The sequence below is a fragment of the Aedes albopictus genome, chromosome 2, assembly GCF_035046485.1.
Source record: "Aedes albopictus strain Foshan chromosome 2, AalbF5, whole genome shotgun sequence".
Taxonomy (NCBI): domain Eukaryota; kingdom Metazoa; phylum Arthropoda; class Insecta; order Diptera; family Culicidae; genus Aedes; species Aedes albopictus.
Window position 1 is genome coordinate 89,894,557 of NC_085137.1, and position 26,066 is coordinate 89,920,622.

The window sequence follows — 26,066 nt, forward strand, 5'->3', positions numbered from 1 at the left end:
GGTGATAAGCGTGCTGTAGTGTTTTTTTTTACATATTGTGCAGTTCACAACCTTTTATTGTGTATTTTTGGTGTTTTTTTTACCGCGTTAAACGTCCATGTTGGGGCGAGAATAAGGAGCGCTACCCTACTCGCAGCAGCAGCAGAAAAGATGTATCTAGTTTGCCCAGAGTATAATGCAACCGCCGATTTGCAGCATCCAAAATCTCTGTCTCTCTCCTTCTATTGAATTATATAGATCTTTCTAGGCCTTCAGCCTTTGTATAGCCAAATTATATAAACCCCCATATGAATAGCGAAATACAGTAGTAGTACGAATTGAATTGTTAAAGTAACACGTGTCTTTTAATTCGATCCCGGTTCCCTCAAGTTCGCCGGTAGTTTGTCCGCCTTGTGAACCGTTTCCGCGCGCTGTTTCGGACCCTCACGCTTACAGTCCATGTAACGTTTTTTTTTTATTTCGTACTTTTCACTTTCACGACCGCTGGTTTGCTTTTTTTGCTTTTGGCGTGATTTTTTGGTTAACATCTTTTTAGTGACTGTTGTTCAGTGCTTTTGATAACTGCTTTCTGTGCGAATAATTCATAAAAAATCTACTATGGCAGTAGTGAGTTTTAATTTATGTTGTGTTTTTTGGCCAATTATTCCGTTTTTATTGCGCCCGCCAGTGATTGTTTGATCTTTTGGTGTTTTTTTTGTATGTTTTATGGAGCAACTTTGGTGCGGAAAATGGATTTTTGTTGTATAGTTTTTGCGTGCATTTTGTGATCAATTAGCCAAGTGCTTTTTAGATTTTTTTTTCGGTTCATTGGTTTAATTTCTTTTAATTCCACTGTGTTGCGTGGTGTTATTATTTTTATTTTTGTGTACATTGACCAGCAACATTTTTGTTAGTGGATAGGAGTCGTGCCGAATTTTAGATCAAATCAATATTAAAGAGCATTTAGTGGCCCTCCATTTCATTTTTTGTATGGTCGATTATTGTACCATTTTTCTTTCTTCAGCGTAACTCAAACGAGTACCACATCTATCAACTGTGGTAGCTCAGCGCCCATTTTGCACTACTTTCTGTTTTTAATGTGGTGATGCATGCGCAGCTATGTCGGTGAATAAGCGAGCAACACCGTGGATGATAAACAATACACAATTTTTGGCACTTGTGTGTACACCTTTGGAGTAGCTATGGCTACCTTCTTTTAATTGTGTGATGTTTTGCTGCTATTTTTGTGACCTGTCCGCGCCGTTGGAAGCTTCATCGATCGATTATCTGCTGATGACACTATCGACCGACCCACCGTGATGGATTTCCCTATCGTGTTGTGGATGTGCACAGCATAGAGGATAGCTGAGCGACGAGTTTCTGGTTGGTGTTTTGATAATCAATTGCATTTGAACAGTTATGAATCATTTAGTGCGACTGCGACAGGGCTTGTTAGTTTTTTTTTTTTAATTATATTTTCATAGTTTTTTTTAAGTCTGTGTGTTTAGCTCGTTATTCTATTTAGTTTTTCCCTTCCAAGTGATTTTTTTTTTGTGTTAGATAATTATCGAGAGACAAATTTTGACATGGATAAAAATGGTTTTGTTAGTCGTGTACTATTTTTTTGGGAAGGAGAATATTGTAGCTTTTTATTCCTCATTATTATGCAGTATCGATTAGTTCTAAACATCTATTATAACATTTCTACATTATATGTGTAAATCGTGTTAAAGAGGTTTAGCTCATTCAAATTCAAGTGGCAAATGAAGGTTTGCATTCTGAGGCATACTGTTAAAGGATTAAGATTTTTATAAAAGTAGCATACATTTCAGAATGATAAAAAAAATAATCATAAGGGGAAAGGAGTTGTAGTGACTCCACGCTTGATATAAATGCGCTACTCACAGATGAGTACTTAGAACTCCTAAAGGGACTTACGACAGAAAATGTAATGATAAGTAGAAATACAATGAGTTGTTTGTAGACCATGAACCTAAACGGTCTTGTTATTTCACGGCTTGAAAGATGGCTTTTATTGATCCTTTTACTCAACATAACACCATTTTGCATAAGTCTGCAAAGATTGATCGTTGCTATTCTTTTGTGCTGAAGATTGATCTGAGCTATCCTAACCGTAGCCACTACCCAAACTTCGCAACAACAGCAAAACAAAGAACAGCAGAAACAATACCAGATCGGTATCGATTGGAAAACGCCAAAGGCGAGGATACACAGAATACACTGTGTAAATCGCATAATGCGAAACCAGGTGAAAATTTCAACTACTAATTTACAACATCTTCATAATCCCGCCCTTATTCAGCCTCAAGTGAGACTGAAGAAGGGCAGCCGATTGTCTCGGAGAAACACAAGGTCCACTGCTCCGGTTAGCACAGTAAGGCGCCATAGTACTCCACAGACTCCGTTTGCGGTTAGGTTTTTTATTAGACCCCCCTAGCCATTCATTCCTAGGCACGGTAAGCATAAAGCCGCATCACACCATGAATTAGGGGTCACCTGTCGGTGGACTCTTACCAATGGAACAGGCGGTCCATAGTGTTATTTTTAGCCAACTGAGCCGACACTACACAGCTATCTAGGCTGATCGAGAAAAGAAGTTATTGATGATCAACTTCATACGGACCCGAAAAGCCGGTTAAGAAAGCAAAGTCTTCAGGATACACACCGATAATATTTTTTGACATAAACTCCACCAATTGTTACTCCAAGTGTTCCGTAAATACAGGTAAATACTTCCCCCAGGTAGACGTGTGCGCCACCGTGCCGGGATTTTTTCAGCATTTTTTGTAGAGAAACTTTTAATATTGCTAATATTAAAAATAACATCATAACACATCCTAAAAAGGATCCTTGTCCTCCTACTCACCTTAAGCAACAGGAGCCGGTTTGCTGACCTTTTTGACCTCGTTGGACACACTGCGCTAAAAACAAAAAAAAATCATAAAATAAGCAAAATATAAATTTCTTCATTTTTTGTTGGGTAACTAACCTAACGGATTGTTTTACGGGCGATTCCGTTCCTTCCAACAGCGAAACTGTTTCCGAAAATCAACGCCGAAACACGGCCAAGTAGACGACGAACCGGACCGGGACCACCAGCAAACTAAATTGTAAACAAAACAATCCTTCCCACCAGCCAACCAACCGACCTACCACCCACCCCACCCACTGACTGTAATCGACCGACGCCCGCGAGGCGATGAAGCGCATCAGTGAAGTACTAGAACGACGTCCATCACTTTCACTACGGGGAATCGGAGTCAAATGAGCATAGTCGAATGAATTTGAATAGAAATCGATGTACGATTTACTTTTGGGAACTAAAAAGTATCATTGAGCAAAAATAGCTTTCAGTGAAAATTCATATATGACTTTGGACTAATTATCGACAGGTTTGTTCTGTTCGTCATGGGTGTTTTTGTAGGTCAAATGCCTGATACTTGGTCTTATAGTTCAGCTTGGTTGGGATTTGGGAAAGATTTGACGCCAAGCGTGAGTTCAACCGGTTTCAAAATGCCCACCATGACGAAGAGAACAAAACTGCCGATAATACGTAAATTTCCCTATCTACCCAATGACAATAAAAACTAAGACTAAAGTATTATAACATTTCAAATCTGAAGTTTCGCATGAAGCGACAAAGCTAAAATCGGCATCTTGTCACATTTGACTTTAGGATGGATAAAATCAAATTTCTATGTGAAAATAATTTATTTTTATGAACACTCAGGGAATTTTAGGTAGACCTTTGCTTTTCTTGTTAAATTTTGGGATCAGATCTGTTTCTACCGGTTTCCTATAAGGGTTGTAGGAAATGTCATCTACATAATAAAAAAGAAATTTAAATTAATCTTTTCAATAATATACTTTTAACTTGATTTTTCGGATTGTTGTAAAACTTTTAACTTATACCTATCAGCCTAAAAAAGTTGTGACTCAAACTGCCTATGGCTAAATTTTGGAACTCAATACGAAAATAAAATCAATATAAAAATATACAGCTATCGACACTATCTAGAGCACTTTACGCGCCTAAAATAAATACACTTTACACACACAGACTTAACTATCATTAAGCGTTCTACTTTGCCAATTTGGAATACTTTTTCCGCGTACTGAGCAGCGTACTCAGATGGCAGAGGTACTTGACCAAGCGGAAGATCGAACCCAGCACCAGCAAAATACCTCCGACTAGATACAGCTTGATGACCGTGGACTCCACCGGCATCATGCAGCGGGATACTGCATGTTCAGTTTGGGAAATTTTCGCCTACGGACGGAAAATAAACAGCTTTAAAATAAAATTGTTTGCACAATAATGGTTCCAGAGCTATTTTTAGCTGGATAAACATGTTTATGTTGTTCATTGAAAACTAGTTCCCCTGTACCGCCCAGTAAAGAAGATCACCATGAATAACTTTTCAAATGAAAAGCTCTCGGACCATTCTTGTGCATTTCCCGTCAGGGAAACTTACCAATATAAAACTGGGATCGTTTTTATTCCTCCAGCTAAATGACGGCAGCGTGTACTCCTCCACCCCGAGCCGATTCTTTTCCACGAAGCAGTAGTGATGCGAATGGCCACTGAAAGCCAACCTCGGAGCAAGCAGTTCCCCTATCAAATCCGTTGATTCCTTCGAAATGACCTCCCACCGTTCCCGGTAGGATTCGATCACCGGTGCGTCACGTTCCTTACAGGCCTTGTCCGAATCGCGATACGTCGGGAAGTGCTGCATAACAATGGGCCGGCTATAGTCCTCCAGTTGGGCTACTCCCTTGCACTGACCAATGCCCCGTCCACACTTGAAAACCGCCGAAATCTGACGCAGCTCCTTCTCAGCCGTTTCGCACAGCTGGCATCCGTCGCCTTCCATGGCAATCGAGTTGATCAGCACGAAGTTGACTCCACGTATGCTGACCAAGCTCACGCCGGTGTTATTGAACGTCTTCTCGAAACGATGCACCAGATACGGATGGGTGGCATAGTGGAATCCGATGTCGTGGTTGCCCACAATGCTGTACAGCGCGGTACCTTGCGGCGTATGGAACAGCTTCCTGAAGCGATCCACATAAACATCAAACTCCTTCTGATTGACCCAGTTTCCTTCGTCAAACACATCGCCCAGAATAAACACCGCTTCCGGACGGAACAAGGTCATAGCCGACTGGAAGGCCCGATGCATTTGCCACTCCCGGCGAAGCTTGTCGAACCAATGACCATGAATGGGTCCCAGTAGATGGGTATCTGCCAACAGCATTACCCTAACCGGTTCCTGTCCATTTACCGAGCCCACGTTCCCCGGCCATTGGCACTGAAACATAAGAATCCACTTTTAACAATCCTACGCAATCAAAATAAACATTACCTCAAGCAGCACCAGGTAGTAGATGATGAATTCGTTGAACACGAGCAAACAGATGGCCCCGATAAGTGTGCGCAACAGAAGGTTCCGAAGTCGCATGATGTCGTCGAGAACTTCGATTAACTTTGAGTTAATATCGGAAAGGTGAAGATAAGATATTTTTCTTTGCTTACATCCTCTTACATCGCGCCCTGTAAAAGAAAGTGCAACTGCACGGGCGAGCGGAGAATAGCGAAAAAATAAACATAAACATACGTTCTAGTACTGCACTATCAAGGGTGACATGATGATGATGACCCTTCAAAAATGTGTTACACGAACACGCTCGTTCAAAATTACTCAAAAGCCAGTTCGACAATGAGCCTCTGCACGAATTTGCCCTGTCCTGCTCACTCCCACAGAAGATTTGAAAACAGTGCGCACAGTAGAAGTCAAATTCGGTCAAATTTGACTTTTTCGAATTTTCTGTAGGAGTGAGCAGTAGGCGAGATTCGTGCAAAGGCTCATGGGAGCTTGCACAGTGACGTCACCATTATCTCCTTCCCTTTCTTTCCTTCGGCGTCGGTCTATATACCCGGATAAAAAATTACCATTCTTTACATGGTAAATATTATTAACAAATGACTGGTTTTATTGTTCACAATAAAACACATAGTAGATATATTGTTACTTTTTACAATAGAAATCAAGCCCATATAGTTCGTACAATAAGTGAACATTAGCTTTATTAGTGACTGATTGATTCGATTGTTTTTCAATAGTTCTATAATAATTTAAAGTTACTATCAGTAAAAATTAATTTAAGTTGTTTTTAAATAGTTGCAAAAGTGCCTGCAAAGTTCTCATGGACTTTTTATTAAAAAAGAGTTTTTTTCTCAATTACACTTAAAAACAATTTGTAACAAATGAATAACAATAAGTATTATTGTTGCTTGGATCATGTTTGTATAATCAAATACAAAATCACTTGACACATTTTTTATAGTTTTCGTTTTAAATTTGAGTACAGTAGATGTTTCGGTTATCGAATGTTATTCGCTAAAACTGACAGACGTCAAGCCGTGTTGGCAGAGGAAGGTCTCAATGAACTAGCTGAAAAGCAGGTTTAGCCAAGTGAGGATATTAAGACAAGAAAAAGATGAACAATGATTTTTCTAATGTTTTCCAATAAATCAAAGGAATCTAGTAAATAGTAAACTGCCATTGATAACAATACAAATACAATTAGTTTAATGGGGTCAATTGAACCGATGTTAAAATAAACATGCAATAATATTTGTTGTTATGTAAACAGATTTCGCCTTTGAAAACCAAAGAATTCATATTTCTCGGTAACATTTTTCTCCAGCATTTACAGATACTAATGGCCACATGAATTGTGATCGATTTATGATATGGATCATACGACCTGAGGTCTGACTTGTGATATTTGGCAGTTATTTGAAAAGATTGAAGATAGATCTTATCAACAGCTGCCAAGCAATACATACCAGACATACATCAGAGTGTTTGATTCTTATCATAAAATGTGCAAATCATTCTGGCGGACGTTAGTGCTCGTAAATGCTGGATATAAATGTTAGCGGGAAATATAAATTCTATGGATTTTCAAAAGCGAAAACTGCTTACAAATAATAACAAATATTATTGTATTTTTATTGTAACAACGATTCATTTGACGCCATTCTATTAATTGTATTTGTATTGTAAGAACAATGAAAAAACATTAAGATATATTGTTATCTTTTGAAAATTGCCCTAAAAATGTCTCATAAAAACACAATACATTCTATTGTTTTTCGCGAAAAAGTGTATGAAAATTTTCTCAAAATTTTATGGTTAAGATACATAACGACCACCATTTTTTATTGTAAAAGTGCCATTTACCAATGGTATAGAACAATAGGGGTGATGGTGATTGTGTTGTGTAAATTACAATATTTTTAATGGTGAATATTTTTCGAAAAAATGGTGTTGTAACAATAAAATTTATCGTATTTTTATGATACTTTTTATCAGGGTAGCCGTCAAAGATTTTAAAGAACAACCCGCATAGATCCAAACCATACCTGAACAGCACCGGATATGGTTTATGGTCCATCCTCTACCATAATCTAAATGGTATATTCGACCGTAAGCCGACCATAGCTGGGTAATGTTCTGACCGTAATGGGTGATGTTTTTGAAGACTCGACCATACGGACAACGGGTCGTTAAGTATGTTTACCGTTTCAAAATCAGATTTTCTGCATACAAATTTCAGACGTGAACCGTAACGATAACGTACTCAATATAGTTGACCAATCTACATCTGGAAAGTTGATACTATGGTTGGGAAAAAATATTATTATAACCTCGACAACGGCAAAAAACAGTACGTACTATGGTTAAAGATTCTTTTTTTTAAATAAATATTTGTAAATTCAAACGCGTTTGTCAATGAATTTTGTAATCATTTATTACAAAACAGTACAGAACAGTTACAGTTGCAACAGCTTATGTATATTTTCACCAGGATTTTCACTAAACACCATTGGCGGAAGCCTCTTCGCGATCACGGGAACCGATGCAGATGCATTTATGAATACCTGGCGTAACTGCAGGGGTATTCGTCCCTGACCGAGTTCCTGACCGCATCTCGTATCTTTTCCGATTATTAGCGCTACGACGGCTGCATGTTCCTGCTACTGATGCCACTGATCGTTATTTGATGACATGATTGAATGAAGTGCAAGACAAAAACGCCGCAGCACGTCTTCATGCTCATCTAATTTGCATCTGAAGCAGAAAAAATGCAATGAAATAACGTTTTTCCAAAAATCTCCTGTATTACTTACCATCAATATACTTTGGAGGACACTTTGCAGCAACAATCGGAGCAACAAAAGTTATTGGAATAATATTTACACAAGAAAACTTAGAGAACATACAACAAAACTTTTTTGTTTACGCGAGTGCAAAGATGGCTGACAGTAATTTCCAGCCGAAACGGTGTACCACAGCTGATGCAGTACAAATACATTCCGATATGGTAGACCCAGATGTGTTCAAAACGGATACATTATCATACTTTTTATGAACCATAGTGGATAATATTACAACAATGCTTGGCTTCCACCTATGGTGTTACCGTAATTTGAAGAACATTTCGGAACCATAGTCGTAATAGGTTACCATTTTCAATGCGTTCGTGAAATGGTTTGTCTAGTTTGAAGAATGGTAAATTTCTATGCGGGAAGGTGACCCACTCTTCGGAATCCCATATAAGCATCTGGCGAACGAAATTATTTGACTGGAACGCCAGCTGCTGGTGGGAAATCGAAACATTTGATTGAAAATGATCGCAGTAGCTCTGGTTTTGTTCTGTCGTACAAATGTCATACCTGCGTAAAAGCTTATGGGTGAAAATTGTGATGGCCGATTAGATTGAGTTAAGATCAGAATATCGATGAGAACCAAATATCGAAATATTCTATGAAGTAAGCGATAAATTATGTCTTTAACGATTTATTATTATACATTTATTACTAACAGATTGCTTCCTCTTTCTAATAAAACATAATATTGGCCGTACACGGAACAATTTCTTATGTGACGCAAGGCACCGTTTGAACAGAATATGATTCCCTCGCGTAAGATCGTGGGTCAATCCGTGGGAGCTATCATCAGAAGTTCTGGAGAAGGGATAATTGGGTTCTTTAGGGGTATCCGGATTATTTCATAATCAGATTCTCCGCCCAAAAATTAGTCTAAATCCAAATTTTCATAATTTTTGGAGACCGGGAACTATTTTTAAAATGCATTTAAAGTTTGTATGGGGAAATTTTTTTGTACGGGCCGAACTGTCATTTTATCGATTGAACTGTCATTCTATCCACGAAAATTAAAACTGTTTTATTGATTTAACCATCAAAACAAAGGTATTGAAATCCAATAAAATCACGTTATACTCAGAAAAATGAGCTCTTTCGATTAGACTATGGAAAATAGCAATATTTTATTCGCTAAACAACCCAATTACTGATTCGGACCCTGGAGTATTTTTCCGGTGGATTATTAGACACCAAGGATGGGACATCCTGATGCTGGTCCCAACCTCGCAGAAAATTGTGCAATATATGTATACAATACATACAAAAATTTATACTAATACATTAATAAAGATTTCATTATTTTCTTTCGATCATGCTGTAGAAGCCAGTCACAGCGGAGATTGTCCGCTATGGCTGGCATCTATAACACGATCAAAAGCAACTACGGGGTCCGAGTAAAGATTTCATTTCATTAGGGTTCATTCACAAATGTCATAACGCTAACATTGGTCATTTTGAACACCCACCCACCCCCACGTAACACTGTTTATATGAGGAAAATTTAATTTCGTTCGAGCTGTAACACTATGAAGGACACCCACCCACCCCCTCCAGCGTTATGACATTTGTGAACAAGCCCTTAGAACTTTTCAGGCTAATCAGAGACTCTTGTTATAATGTCGTTGAAAGGAGTCGATGTGTAGGACCAGTCCCGGCCGTGGTTCGATCTGATGCAATGATATACCCTCCAAACCTTTCCTCAGATGGTGTGGCTTGTAACATTCTTTGTAACATTCTCTAGTGGGTTCCACTGCTCTAAAGTTACCACACAGTAACACACAGAAATAAATAATGCGGGTTATCAACTAAAAACTTGGACTACATAACCGAATGCTTTCTTGCAAAGCCAGGAGAACTGCTAAAATGACGTTTTACGCTGTTTTATGTTTACCCCAGAATTTGAAATCAAAGTCGCCCCTGGTTCAGTTTAGGCAAATTAGTTCGACCGCTAGTCGTAGAGAGGCGCAGCAATCGGTAAAAAGTGTTCGCCTGCTTATCGCAAGAGTTGGTTATATCGCAGACAGACGTTCTAGCTCGAACAAATTTATTCAAATTTTCTATGTAAATTTTCACTAGCGACACCTAGGCAACCGATTGCCACAGTGCAGTCGCGAGCAGTTGACAGTTTGAGAAACCACGTGCTTCCAGCCGCTTACTTACTACCCAATTCACCACCCACCGAAAAATAAAATCAAAACAAACACTGTCAAAATCATTCCTACATTTGCGTCACATTCACAAAGATTTCCCAATGCGAGTGAAGTTCATCCAAATGCAGTTTTATTCAAGCAAATCTATGTAACATAAAAGTAATAATGTGTAAAATATTTTACAAGAGTCCTGCGCTAATTTGTGCAAAAGATTTTAGACATTAAATAAAAGTCATTTACTCTGCACAAATTATGTGGTAATATTATTAGCGTGCAACACGTGCAGTCTTTTCCCGCCATCCGGCTGGAAGACGACCGTGGTGACAGTTGTTGGTCGCAACGCACATGTGAGGCAGTGATTGAATATGAACGTCGCTAACGCCATCTGTTCGCTGATTGCCACTTGGCAATTTGTGGCGGCCATGTTTTTTACACAAGCTGCTGAGTCAAACTTGAACGTCTGTCTGCGGTTATATTGTACTCTATTATATTTGTAGCCGTCCTTGCCCTCAAATAAAATTTGAGGGCAATGTTTACAAATCGTATGAGATTTCGACAGGATTTCGATGAGGTTAGGTTTTCGCTGCAAGCCTCTATGGCCCTTTTTCATTTGACGTCTTATAATCTATAGATCAGCTGATTGCTCTGGCCTTTGACAGTTCTCCTATGAAAATGACAGTTTAGCCAGCGGCGTCATGGTCGCGATTTTTTCCGCAGTCAAGTTCGCAGATTGTGAACAATCCTCGGTATCCACCCTGGTACCCACCTACGTAATTTATGTTTAGTCCCTTATGGGAGGTATGCACTTCAAACGGAATCGCTCAAGTGATTTTCGTTCAGTGCATTATTTTTCCGTGACCGGAATGGTCAAGAAATTTAACACAGCCCCATTTTATTTGACGTTTCGTTTCAGCTCCGTACTAGGATACGGAATAAAACGACGCTTTATGATTTCTTCAAACTTCAAAGCGGCATACAACAGTATCGACCACACAGAGCTATGGAAAATTATGGACGAGAACAGCTTTCCCGGGAAGCTTACCAGACTGATAAGAGCAACGATGGACGCTGTGCAGAACAGCGTAAGGATTTCGGGTGAACTATCCAGTTCATTTGAATCTCGACGGAGACTACGACAAGGTGATGGACTTTCCTGCCTACTATTCAACATCGCCCTGGAAGGTGTTATGCGACGAGCCGGGCTCAACAGCCGGGGTACGATCTTCACGAAATCCGGCCAATTTGTCTGTTTTGCGGATGACATGGATATTATTGCTAGAACATTTGGAACGGTGGCGTGGAAGAACTGTACACCCGCCTGAAACGTGAAGCAGTAATAAAGGCCGGACTGGTGGTGAATGCGGCTAAGACAAATGACATGCTGGTAGGTGGGACTGAGCAAGACAGGACAAGCCTTGGCAGCAATGTTACGATAGACGGGGATACTTTCGAGGTGGGAGAAGAATTCGTCTACCTCGGTTCCTTGCTAACGGCGGACAATAACGTGAGCCGTGGAATACGAAGGCGCATCATCAGTGGAAGTCGTGCCTACTATGGGCTCCAGAAGAAACTGCGGTCAAAAAAGATTCACCCCCACACCAAATGTACCATGTACAAGACGTTAATAAGACCGGTGGTTCTCTACGGGCACGAGACATGGATCATGCTCGAGGAGGACCTGCAAGCACTCGGAGTTTTCGAGCGACGCGTGCTAAGGACTATCTTCGGCGGCGTGCAGGAGAACGGTGTGTGGCGAAGAAGGATGAACCACGAGCTCGCTGCACTTTACGGCGATTCCAGCATCCAGAAAGTGGCCAAACCGGAAGGATACGATGGGCAGGGCATGTTGCAAGAATACCGGACATACAACCCTGCAAAGTTGGTGTTTGCTAACCATCCGGTTGGTACAAGAAGGCGTGGAGTGCAGAGAGCACGATGGGCGGACCAGGTGGAGCGTGATCTGGCGAGTGTTGGGCGTGACCGAGGTTGGAGAGCTGCAGCTGCAAATCGAGTATTATGGCGGCAAATTGTTGATTCAGTATTATCATGAATTTTTGATGTGACTTAATAAATGAATGAATTTACTATTTCTTGAGCGATTCCTTGTCTGAATTTTCCACGCATCGAGATAGGTCAAGAAATTTCTTGCGATCTCCGTACTACCCATAAAGCTACAATTCAGCATGCATGCTTGTTTGCGGCTGGTGATTGTTAGTTGGGACAGGTTGGGACTTCAGGTGAAGAATCATGCGGCCGCGTATGTTTAACCAAATTTGAGTTTTTAAAACTTCTAGATTGAGTTTAAATAAGGGCGAAAGTAACATGAGAGAGTTCTCTTCATCGACTCTCTCTTCTTCAAATTAAAGTGACAAGATGCAAGTATGGTTGAACTTTTTGGTCATAAATCGCTAGGTTGCGATGCAATCTAGCGTCTAATACTTATGACACACATGTGATACAAGAATCACTGTACAATTGCGCTTGAAATGAGTGCCATACTGAAAATTCTCTCAGTTCAAGTCAGTCATGTTAGAATTTTCTTGACACTGCGTACCGTTGTACAGGAATCACACTCGTATCACATGTCTGTCTGGGGTATAAGTGTAAAAAAGTTCGATTGAAGTTGCATCTTGTCACTTTAATTTGCAGAAGAGAGAGTCGATGAAGAGAACTCTCTCATGTTACTTTCGCCCTTATTTAAACTCAATCTAGACTTATTCACTGGGTTAAAATATGTTTCTGTGTAGGTAGTCTGGATTTTTCGTGTATTCCTGGACATTCCCAAAGGGCATTCCGATTGACAGCTAAATCTGACAGATCTGTCACTTTGCGATTCATAGTCATTTTCGCCTGCCCGCGAGAGAACTCGCGAGTTTTCCGCGACGACGACGGGACGTCCATTTCTCGCTCACTTTATCATACATGCTGTAGCGAGACGGTCGGTGGTTCGAGTTTTTCGTTCCGCGAAAAGGATTTTTCCTCTTTTTCCGTTCCGTTCTCGGTTGGATTTTGTCGCGAGTGGTTAGTGTGCAGCATCAGCAGCAAGCGCGGGCCGAATTTTCATTTTGCGCGAGTGTGTATGTGTTGGAAATTTTAGAAACGAAAAATCCCGTGTGGCTGATTGCAGATTCATATCCTGTACCTGCTACATAGCTGCAATCAGCTTTTTCTCTTTCCAAGTGCGACGTTTCTAACATCTGGATTGAATCCGCTGTTGTTCCGTTTTCCTCCTCCCGCAGGTTCCGAAGGCGTTTTCCTACGAATCAAAATGAAAATCTGGACTTCAGAGCATGTATTCAAGTAAGTTTGTTGGGTGAAGCGGCCGAAGCTGAGAGGCTTCTTGATGGATCAGTGATGGTGGTAGTGCTACGCGATTTTGTATCGATTATGTAAAAGGCGGAGGGATTCTTTCTGGAATTTTCTGGCCAATGGGTGCGGAACTCCGTGTTGCGGGCGGCGGGATTCGAATGTGGGTTGCTGGGTGATGTCGCCCGGGGCGCTTAGCAACAGTGCGGGGCGACCTTTGGACCATCGGAGGCAGGCGACTGCTTCGATGCAGTCAGAGCAGAGATTATGAAATTGAAACCCAAAGTTTCACGAGACAAGCGAATGGGCGAGGGCGAATGTGTGAGTAACCTAGTGCTAAGGGGAATTTCTTTGTTCCTCGTGTGCATCAGGTTTCTTGGTTTGCTTCAGGCGTAGTATGTACACTGCTAGGTATATGTACGTCACACGAGAGGCATGTGAGCGAGAAACAGCTGTGAGGTGCAGCGCCATATCTCAGGAGGAGGCGATGAGCCGCACGGCAAGGGGAGGGTTGTGTTATTAAACAGAAATTGAAGGTCTCCTGACCATGTGAAGCTGAGGGTGATGGTCACTTCGCTAGCACCATTAAGCCGCTTCTGTTCCGAGTCAGGAAGTGCGTTAAACAAGTCCACTGTGTTCATGCTGAAGATATGTACTTATCTTCAATATTTTCCATGACCACACAAAAGGTGTTGTTACTGAATTCCCGGCAACGACTTTGGTTACGAAATTATTCGTATAATTATTAAAGAGCCATAATCTGTCCAGTTCTTCATATCTAAAAGTAGTCGAGCTATTCGGAACTACCCAAGAACAACAACAATCGAAAGAATCTTGATCTGAATTTATCGAGAATATGGATACTCCGACTGTATTCGCTCTCTCCTCAATAAAAAGAAGTTGATATCAGCACCATCGTTTGACTATATACACCGCTATCAATCAAACTACAATTATTACAACTTCCTTTTCCTCCTCTCTTTTTCCACAGCCACCCATGGGAAACCGTGGCCCAGGCAGCCTGGCGAAAGTACCCAAATCCAATCAATACGGCAGTGATCGGCACCGATGTGGTCGAGCGGCGGGTCGTCGACGGGGTCCTGCACACCCATCGGCTAGTCAGCTCCAAATGGTACTTTCCACAGTGGGCCCAAAAGGTGAGTTCTGTTAAACGTAGTAGTAGTGGCCATGGTCATGACAGATGGTCAATTTCCCAGCAGCCACAGCGATTCGATCAGAGCGGATGTATGCATTCGAAAGGCGGAGAAAGTGGACGAAAGAGGGCGCGGTCCGAAATCTGTTTAAATGATGGGCAATTATTTGGAGGTTTCAATGTCAAGATCAGTTCGGTGTTCATCGCGCGGTCGACAATTAACGACCATCGTCATCGTCGTTGTCGTCGTCGTCAGTTTATGCGTACTACTTGCTGTACTTATTCGTCTTGCTTGATTGAGTTGTGTTTGATAATACGCACGGGACGTTCTAACAACATTTTAATCTGAGCTGCTCATGTAGCAGCTTAGGCAAGCGAAATGTTTGCGTCAGACCAAATAAGCAAACATAAGCTAAATTTATGGCAGATAAGTACTGAGAAGCTGTCCATTAGTATGGGACAAATATCAAATCTTCGCTCCAGTAGACTTCTTAGATCCCATTTAGGTCCCATATGAACTGTGCAAAATTTCAGCGCAATCGGTGAAACTATAATTTAGCGCAAGCGGTTCAAAGTTTTCATAGGATTTACTATGGGAAAAGTTACACTTTCAGATAAAAAATCCCAGAGGTCGTCCCTTGTCTCCTTAATTCAAATCGATCAATGTTTCTTGTAGAAAAATCAATTAGGAAACTTTCCTTTGAAGACCGCAAAACAATTGGATGCTTGTGGAAAAAGGTATTGATTTATTACCGATTAGTGATCCAATGAACGGATTTTTGTTTTGTTTTATAAGCAGCACTGTAGCTGCTGCCTTGGCTGCTGCTGTTTCTGGGGGTGGCGATGCCTCCCGCCACCCCATGCAGCAACGGCAGCAACAGTGGCAACATATTTGACTTCGCTTGACGATGTTGCGACCGTCGTCTGCTTCTTGCTCGACCATGACACGGTTGCTCCGAAGACCTTGAAGAAGTAGCCACTAACGGATTTTCGGTCCTCGGTATCCGCTGCCCAGTCTGCGTCGGCAAATTCCACCAGCTGATCTGCAGCTGCTTCACGTCTGTATTCCAAACAGACAGACCCCCTGCGTCCCTTGCAAGTATCGTATGATCCGCTTCAACATCTGCCAGTGATGATCGGCTGGATTCTGCTGGAAACGTCCCATGTAGTTCACAGGGTAGCAAATGTCCGGACGCACACACAACATGGTGTACATCATACTACCCAGCACTCCCTATACGGTTCCTTCGTCGATGGTCCGTCACGCTTCAGTTGAAGTCCTTTCTCCATCGGGGTTTTGCAATAATTGCAGTTCACCATATCGAATCGCTGCAAGATCTTCGTTACTTGGGCCTCTTGTGAAAGTCGAAGTGTTCCTTCCTCACGATTGTACACCAGCTTCATGCCCAGGAAGTAGTTCGCCTCGCCGCAGTCGGTCATCTTGAATATGGCAGAAAGTTCCTTCTTGAGCCTCACGATTGAAGTCAGCTTCCTTCCAGCGATCAACAGGTCATCCACGTATAAAACGATGATTAGCTCGTCCCCTGGCGTGCATTTAGTGTACAGGCAGTAGTCGTGGGATGACCGAGTGAATCCTATCTTCAGAACTAACTGTCCAATCAGCCGCTCGTTCCAGCAGCGGGGAGACTGCTTTAGTCCGTACAGGGACTTCTGTAGCTTGCACACCAGGCCTTGATTCTCTCTTACACCGTCCGGAACTGCCATATAAATGTCCTCCTTCAGTTCACCATGAAGGAACGCTGTTTTCACGTCCATCTGGTGGAACAGGAAACGGTTACGCACGCCAACAGCCAGGACAGTACGGATGGTGGTCAACTTCGCAACAGGAGCGTAGGTTTCCTCGTAGTCGATGCCTTGACGCTGCAGGTATCCTTTCTCCACCAAACGAGCCTTGTAGCGTACTTCCTTGCCGCTGTTGTCCTCCTTCACACGAAACACCCATTTCGACTGAAGTGGCTTGATACTCCGGAGACAGCGTTGCAATTTCCACACTTCGTTCGCCTCTATCGAATCCAGTTCCTCTGGAACGGCTTTCAGCCAAAGGGTACGGTCGTCTCGGCCTCCGATATCGTTGTAGCAGTTTGGGACATCTGTAATACATGGATCGCCAGAAACAGCTCCGTAACCAGTAAAGAAATTGAGAAACTTACCGGGGAGCTTGCGCTCCCGTTCGCCGCGCCTCAGCAACGGTTGACCCTCATCCTCGGATTCGTGCTGTTCTAGTTGCGAAGGGAGCGCCCCGGTGTTGGTAGAGTCTACAGTCGCGTAGTGATCTTCATCAGCATTCGATTCGATTTCAGCATCGGATTCGATTCCCTCGAAACGGTTGGGGTTGCCATCCTTAGCATCAAGATCACCTTCCCCCTCTTGCTCGGGAAACACACCACCAGCGGAGAATCCTTCTTCTCAGGACATTTCTGGTACGGAAAGCAATTTTCGTCGCACTTCACATCACGAGCAATGATGATCTTCCTCGCGGCACGATCCTACAATCGATATCCATTTGGAGCATATCCAACCATCACGGTATCCCGGCTCCTCGCGCCGAGCTTCTTCCGCTGCTGATCTGGTATCCAGGCGTAGGCTTTACACCCGAACACACGAAGTTTCTTCAAAGACGGGTTGCTCCCATACCAGGACTCAGCAGGGGTTACCGTCTTGGGCAGGGCTGCCGTCGGGCTCCGATTGATGAGGTAGACAGCGATGAGGACTGCTTCGGGCCACATCATTTTGGGAATACTCGACTCGACCAGCATGGAGTGGACCTTTTCGACCACAGTTCGGTTGAATCTTTCCGCAACGCCATTTTGCTGTGGCGTGTATGCCATCGTCGGTTCGATTGGGATACTCTTTCTAGAATAGAAAACTTTTTGCGCATTTGAGCCATTCTCACGTCCTTGGTCCACCGTCAAACTTGAAATTTTCAAGTCGAACTTCGCCATCGCCATGGCTTCATATTCCTGGAACATGCTGAAGACCTCGGATTTCCTCCGCATCATGTACAGCACCGCAAAGTGGGTATGGTAATCGATAACGAAGTAACGGGATCCGTCCCAAGCAGGGGAGTCGATGGGACCACACACGTCCGAGTGGATCCTTTCCAGGGGCCTGGTTGCTCGATCATGAGATCCGGTGAAAGGGTCGCGGCATTGCCTTCCTTGCACACAAGCGTCGCAGAATTTCAGCTTGCCTCCACGAAATTCAGCACCAGTCACCAGGTTATCCGATGCCATCGCCTTCATTCCTTGCTCACTCAAATGCCCGAGCCGCCTGTGCCAGAGCTCATATGTCTCCGACATGCACAAATTCACGGTTGGACGTTCCAGGTCAATCTCCAGCTCGTACAGTCCGCCCCTCAGTTGGGCAGTGGCGATAACTTCCCCGTCTTTCTTCAATATTGCGGCCTTGTTTACCTGCACGCCGGCCGCGACGAGCTTCTTCACGGACATCAAATTGTCGCGCAACTCCGGGATGTACAGTACGTCCTTCATGTGCAACGGGAATTGATTTGTTGCTGTTGCCATGGAGCTCACCGTCCGTTTTCGCAAGAAGAGATTGTCCTTCCTTGGCAACGTTAATAACAATCGGCTGCTTCAGCTTCCGGACCACCGAAAACACTTTGCTGTCGTTGATGAGGTGGTCACTGTATCCGGACTCGAGCTTGAAGACGATCTTGCCACTCTTCGACTTGACGTTGCCCCGGCTCGCCACAAAACTTACTGCTTTTCGCTGATTGGCCGCCGCGTTAGCTTCACTACCGGCCTTCTGCCGACAGTCCTTCTTGAGGTGGCCACGCTTGTGGCACTTACCCAGGAAAGGTTTCTTCGTTTTGTCGCCGGAAAAGGCAGCCCCTTTGGCCTCTCCAACTCCTCCGTTTCGCTCTTGGCGTTTCAAATTTTCAGCTAACAGCCGCTGATTCACGGCTTCTATCTTCAGATCCTGATCAGGAACATTTTCGAGGGCCGTCACCAGAGGGTCATCGGAATCTGGCAGCGTCTGGAACAGCAGCACCACCAGGTCAGCATCGTCTACCTTCGCACCAGCCGTTTTCATCTGCCGGACAAAATCGTCGAACTCCAGTAGATGAGGTCTCATCGAATCACCTTCGTTCAGCTTCAGTCGGTTGAGCTGCTTCCGGACCACGTTGCGATCCAATCGACTTGGTTGCGAACGTCGCTTCGAGGGCTGCCCACATGTCCTTGGCCGTCGACTTTTCCCGGATGACCTCCAAACATTCGTTGGCCAGGAAACTCACTATTAACGTCTTCGCCTTCCGGTCCGCTTCTTCGAACTGGACTTTCTCCGCCGCGGCTTCTGGGGCAACCTGGGTTGGAACTGGATGAGATCACAGTTTCAACCCCAACACGACTTCGGTTTCGCTTGTACTAAAGTTTGTTTGAGTTTGTTTGACGCTTTTTTGCTTACAAATTTTCCGCCAATCCAGTTCCAACCCAGGTTCAAAAAGAAAAACGGCATAAGGGTAGCTAGGGAAGCCTTAAGTGCCCCACACAATGCATCCGTTTGCGTGTGCGTGACAGTAATTTGACACATTTCCCATGGGAAAACTGTCAAAAAAACGCAAACCTCGACGGAACGGACGCTATGTGTTCCATAGGCTTAAGGCGATTGCCTTGTTGACACAAACGGTTGCGCCGTGTTGCTTCGTCTTCAGTACTTTATGACGAGAGACATAAAAAATAAAATCCAGGCCAGTTCTTTTCAGGCTTACACTATCTGTAGTGATATGCTGAATTTTATTTGGTTAAACATCATGGGAATCATTGGGTGAAACTAGATTTAGATTATACTAAAAGATAACAAGGATCTGTTTGAAAAGATAATGCTTTTCAAAGACAAAGATCTTTATATTTTGCTGACTCATTGCATTTGTATTGTGTTGGTAAAATTTCCGTAGCCTATCCTTATCTGGCCTGATTTGATATTGGTATTTCCAGGTGAATTAAATGGATACAAAACTCGTAAAAGGTTGAGGTTGTGGAACGGTTTGCATGTTGTTTTATACTTCTTTTCATTCGGGGGTTAATCTATGAGTATCTTTGTGGAAAAGTTTGTTTTATTTATTTTTTTTTAACAAGAAATGGAGAATACAGGAACACAGTTACCCAAATTTTTGCTCAAATTGCAGCAAATTAGTCAGTGAAGCATAATACCCACGCTGTTTGCATAATTTCTTGTCCTAGTGTTACTGGAAAATGGAGAAATAAAAGTAATACTACTGTACTCCTCGTTCCGGACCTCGTTATGAATCTGGTAGGGTAGAAACTTCAGTTTTGGCCAGCCCGGAGTTTTGGCCATAGTGCGGTATTCAGCCTGTCACGATCTAAATCGGCATAAATTTATTTTTTATTTGTAGATTCTAATGTAATATGACGATTAAAGCTGTGGAAATCATACATTTTGATTGAAATTTAGAAAAAAAAAATTTTCCTTAAAAAATCAGCTCCCATATGTCTATTTTGGCCAGGGTGCTTCTAAATTGGCCACTCCCATAAGAAATACACGTGATTGGCCAAAATAGAAACCAAAGTTGAGAATATGGCCAAAACTGCGGCAATGCTTTTATTTTGGCCAGTGCCACTTTTACTACAAAAATTAAGTATTCACTTGATGTCTGCATTTTTCTAATATAGTAGAGATATAAACCTTTCATTTAACGCATTGGTTGTTTCCATAGGATTATTGGATATTTTTATAAAAATGATTTCTCTTAGACTGACCAAAACCGGTGCCCGCACCCTATTCGATTGATCTCTTCTGGAAATTTTACGGGTGTCATACAGAATTTCTGTAGAGATTTTCCTATGTTGTTCCCAGAGTTCCCGTGGGTTACTCCCAAGATTCATCCCAAGATCTCCACAAGAGTTTTTCTCGGGATATACCGAAGATGTTGTCGCGAAATTACTGTTAGAGCTTCTCTCGGAGTTCCTCTGGAAGGAGTTATTCTTGGGATTTCTACTAGAGCTCCTCCAACGGTTTTAAGGAGTTCTTAACTAATTTTCGGAATTTCTCCCCTCTTCCTTGATTTCTTCAAGAAATTTCCGATAACTTTCTTCTAGAGTTTCTCCTTGGATTTCTACTGAAGTTTCAGCTAGTATGTTTCCCAAAGGTTCTCGCGGGATTTCTTTTGGGATTTCGCTCGGAGCTTCTGAGAGAAAGAAGTCACATTGGGTAGAATGTCGCAACAAAGTCAAAAAGTGATATATGTAAAGCATATTTCATTCATACATTCAACTCTCATCATCTCGATGAATGTACAATGCAAGTCGCCATTACGGATGTTGTCGCCCTTCGCAAGACTAGAGATTTTGACTGCCTTATCAGATTTTTTTAAATTTTGCTGCCATATGTGAATCATTGGATAAACATCAGATAAAACAAGTAGGGTGTCTGATTCTGATGGAAGCATATCGATATCGAATCTTGAATAGAAATACGCGTTTTGAAGATTGTAGATTGCAGATATCTGACAAGGTCGTTTGCCATTTTGGCAAACTTTCCTTCGTTCAATTGTTCTTGCAGTGCCCAATAGGTAAGCCTGTTACATTTTGTTACATAGTTTGCAATGCGACTTCAAAAATAGAAGAATCCACAACCGGGGAATATTCCTTGCACGCGTCTCCCCGTGCATCTATATAGGTATTCGGCGTCGTTTGAAGAAGCACCTCACAACTGTGCTGTGGTGGCAACAAAAAGGCAACCAACGACGACGACGGAATGAATTGGCTGACGCTCGTGCTCGTTACTTTTGCGGCAACGATGGTGATAAATTTATCACACTTGAGCTGCAGCACACTTGAAGCTCTAGCTATGGCTAGAGTCTAGTCTGTCGGAAACGAACAGACGTCACTCAACCAACCGACCTACGATGGAACGTGCATCTGCTGCTACTGCATTCGTCCGGTTGGTGGACAGATGGCTGTATGTAGGTATTAGTAGATGTGCTTGATTCAATCAGTGTCTCTTCTATGATTTTGATCGGAACAAAACTTGAATGAATGGAATGAAAGGACGACTTTCTAGATTTGCGTTTTCTATTATATTGAAATTTTGAGGATGGCACTTAATAAGTAGTTAGCTAACGAGTATAGACTTTGTGTTACATCCGCCAAAACTGAATATCTAGATGGAGTTTCGGAACGTATCGATTCCATTTTGCAACTCTCGCATTCCGTTACTTTTGCTTTTACTGTATTTCACCTTGACTTTGCAACGAATGTGCGTCAGCTGTTCGTCATAGATTACCGCATGACGGACGTTATACTCTGTCTGTTTCCACTACCTACTGTATGTGGGAGGGAAACGCGGAAAAGTATACGTACAAGCAAGGAGATACCAGATTGTGCAATATGTGAGGTGATACCTAGGGGTTAATGAATTGTTCGAAATTTGGTCAATGCAATTGTATAAGTCACTTTTTTGAACATGTGTATTGTTGTTGATAAGGTCGTTGTCCTAGATTTCTCATATCATCTGCAACATCATTATGTAAGCGTCCATAGCAAAACAAATGCATAGAACTGGATAATCATGAACTTATTTGGCAATTTTTTTATATTTCCTCTTGATGGTAGCTAACGATAGATTACTTCTAGGTAACAGACGTCCTGCGGGACGTTGTCCTTTTGTCTTAAAAATCACAAGTTTTTGGCGTAAATTATTTACTTGTGGAACAACTTTTAGAGTCATTGTAACTTCCGCCACAGTTCTGTCAATCAACTGAACATCACAGAACTACTAGCGTTATCAGTGCTTTCACATTCTTATCTGGTCTACCAAAGTTCACATGACTCAACGTGACTGCGATGCACCTGTTTATTTTCGCTCCGTCATATCTTTGCACAAGTGTGTACGTCTCTAGCAACTACACATCCTTCCATTCATTATCAGCTTCACACCACCACCGAGTCATCTATTGACTATAATGTGCGATCTAATCTAGCGCGAGGCAAGGGTATAGAGCGCATGATTAAAATTCCCTTTACAACGCCATCGTGCCGATCGCGCTCATGTGAATTTGTGTAGCCCATCCGTCGCCCTCTAGCACCGTCAGAATAAAAATGCGCAAAAAGTGATCAGCCGGCGAATCGCTGAACTGTTTTATTTTTACCGGCGACCTTGCCTCCACCTTTACCCCGCAACACTAATCTGATGCTCTCTCTCCCTTTCACCAATTCACAGCTGATCGGATCACCGAATGTGTGCTACGCCAGCGAACAGTCCACCGTGGATCCGGCCAAGAAGCTGATGACCCTCAAGACGATCAATCTCACCTTCGGCAGCTTTCTGTCGGTGTACGAAACGCTCAGCTACGTGCCGCATCCGTCGGACCCGGGCAAGACGTTGCTAAAACAGGAAGCCACCGTCCAGGTCGAGGGAGTGCCACTGAACCGGTACATGGAGGACGTACTGACCAAGAACATTAGCACCAATGCCGGCAAGGGCCGCCAGGGTCTCGAATGGGTGATAGGGAAGCTAAACTCGGAGGTACGTATGGCGGGGAGGGGGTACATGACCTGAGGATCCCTTGAATAGCTGCGAGCGAAATACTAAAAAGACGGCTGAAAGGGAGTACTCATATGTATGTAGGGGAAGTGAAAGCCTTGTATAGTATACACAGCTAATCGCGTTCGGTAATTTTTACCGAAATCTCAACCGCTGAGCGTTCGGTAATGGATTTTTACCGAAAATCTGTAAAAAATTACAAAATTTCGGTAAAATGTTATCGTTTATCTGTCAAACTCTAACGAAGTTCAGTAGAAGTCGCAAGCTTTACCAAATTTCTCCTGTAAAATAAACTTAACGGTTGAGATTTCGGTAAAACATTACCGAAGTCGGTGATTTTTTCTTAGTGTGTACAGTATGAAGATACATATACAGTTCTTTAGGTTTATCCGTACACTTTTCCAACAGTTCGGTTCTAAGGCAATACAAAACATAACTTCAGATTTTATAGTTTGTTGGATGTGTAATCCTAATCAATTCACATTCGTAGGTGAAAGAACTGGCCAGTTCCGCAGCTACCAGCACCAACGAAATCCTAAATCACACGAAAAAGTCCCTGGACGACATCACGGACCAGGCGCGGAAGAGCATGGACGAGCTCAGCGCGAAGGCCCAGAAGATCCACGTATAGTAACAAACGTTGCACGGCGCCGTCACCCAACAACACAGGTGCTACCGGTGGTCCTGGTGCTAGTGCGGCCGCTTCCTCCTCGTCAACGTCGTCGTCGTCGTCGTCGTCTTCGTCTTCATCTACTACTGCAACAACACCACCCAAGGCGACGTCGACATCAGCGTCGGGAACGGCGGCCTGGACTCATCCCTCGAAGGCCGGCCATGGAAGTGGAGAATTTGCCTCCTCCAGTTCATCATCAACCAGCACGTTTCGAGCGAGTCACAGTAGCACCAGCGTTCCACCCAGATCATCCAAGACTACAACAACATCTAAAGAGTTTTATTCAGCAGGAAATAGCACTGACAACACTGCAACAAGGAAACCATCGACATCGCCATCATCATCGTCATCATCGACTTCATCGCCATCACCCTCTTCGACGAGTAGAACCAGTAGAATCCCGCCTACTACGTCGTCATCCTGATTTTGGGCCAATTTCGCACGAGACGCTCTGTGGTGCTATATTAGCTCTTATTTCTCTAGATTTCAATTGTACGCTATCCTATTACTAGTTTTCGGTTCTCCTTACGACTCCTTTTTTTCCTTTTGACCGTCGTTTTGTTAGTATCTTTCGGAACCCAAATTGCGGAAAAATATCGTGTTCGTTATTTATTTTATTATGATTAGTAAAAAAAATCTATTGTACAAAAATCGGCTAATCCACGGTCTGCACGCTGAATTCTTCTCTCTAATCCTGCCATTCGGAGTATCGCTTCTCGCACACTAAACACAATCAATAAATTTTGCTGAATTTTACGAACTGAAACATTCAGCTCGATAAATTCAGTGAAATTTCACTGATGAGTTCTCGTTAAACACGCCTAATGTCCGCGCTCAAAGAGTTATCCCCACCAATCACCACCCCCACGCCAAGCTTCAAGCGCATAGTGATAAGCAGTTCTGCACACCAAATACAAACCGATCAAAGGTATCCTACAATCGAACCCAGTACTATTATTGCCAATAAGCTACCCGAACACCATCAGTTTTGTTAGCATAGGCCTTGTGGCCAGAAGAAACCGATCCGAAGAAGGAGAAGGACGAGAGCAAATTAATTACCAAGTACCGTGTAAATATCCTTTAATGGTAACTCTTACATTAGATAACTAACCGAAATGGTATACCGTGACGTGATTATTTAGCATTAGTGCAAGAAGCTATTTAGTATTATAGTAGAAGATCCCTAGCGAATGATATGAAATCAATATAGTAGTTGGAAACTATTTTTTTGGCAACCTTGAAGCTTCGAAGTCTCTTCCCAATATTAAATCCCAAGCACAGAGACCACAGAGTGGACACATTTTGCGGTTGATGAGTGAGTACGTTTGTGATTGAGGCTTGTTGTCACACGAGACAGAGTGGAGAGCGTTGTTCTTTTTGAATTGTATCAGGTAGGCAAAGAGAGAGAGGGATTCGGAAGCGCAGCTTGTAGATTTTTTCGAATGATAGCACGAAGCAAGCAACGGTATAGCTCAAGACACACATTCCTATGGGAAGAAATTGATTTGGCTCGGCAATGCCTAACGGCGCAGCACATGCACATTTTTCTAAATTTTGAATTTTGCGAATTTCCGATTTTGGCAATGTGGAAATATTTTCGAACCTGCGAGGACTAGAAAAAAATCATTAACCATCGATTACACACAATAGTGAGATGTGCGACAGCAATTTTATGATGAAAAGATAAGAAAAACAAGATAATAAGAATCAAAAAACAAACTGGAAACAGATGCAAAGCGAACTCACACAAACATACCAACAACACACATTTGTCAGTCAATAACACACGTTTAAATTGTTGTAATGTTTCAGATAAAGAGAATTTAAATGATATGCGAGCGTGATAGCTTGGTTTTCAAACAACTTCAAACTGGTGGTCGATGCCGAATCTTTTGAGATGTCCGAAAGCCTTGGTCGTAAAGTTTCCTCAAGAAGCTGTCCTTGGAAACTTAGGACACCGTGATCACCGTGAAGGACCCGCCAGCAAATTGTTTGCATCGTTGT

At 42.7% G+C, this 26,066-nt stretch overlaps 2 protein-coding genes across 2 annotated transcripts; one reads left to right on the plus strand and one right to left on the minus strand.

Moving 5' to 3' along the window:
• Positions 1-3,846: 3,846 nt before the first annotated feature.
• Positions 3,847-5,561, minus strand: LOC115265568 (metallophosphoesterase 1 homolog). Its single transcript, XM_029871185.2, has 3 exons — positions 5,367-5,561; positions 4,476-5,312; positions 3,847-4,270 (listed from the first exon to the last, which is right to left on the minus strand). The coding sequence occupies exons 1-3, from the start codon at positions 5,460-5,462 to the stop codon at positions 4,082-4,084; spliced, it is 1,122 nt and encodes a 373-aa protein (XP_029727045.2). The 5' UTR covers positions 5,463-5,561; the 3' UTR covers positions 3,847-4,081.
• A 7,711-nt stretch (positions 5,562-13,272) lies between these two features.
• LOC109432534 (protein slowmo) lies at positions 13,273-25,932 on the plus strand. The gene is made up of 5 exons (XM_019708864.3): positions 13,273-13,463; positions 13,626-13,686; positions 14,684-14,849; positions 23,066-23,371; positions 23,880-25,932. Exons 2-5 carry the CDS (start codon positions 13,655-13,657, stop codon positions 24,018-24,020), a joined length of 645 nt encoding a protein of 214 aa, XP_019564409.2. The 5' UTR covers positions 13,273-13,463; positions 13,626-13,654; the 3' UTR covers positions 24,021-25,932.
• The last annotated feature ends 134 nt before the right edge of the window (positions 25,933-26,066 follow it).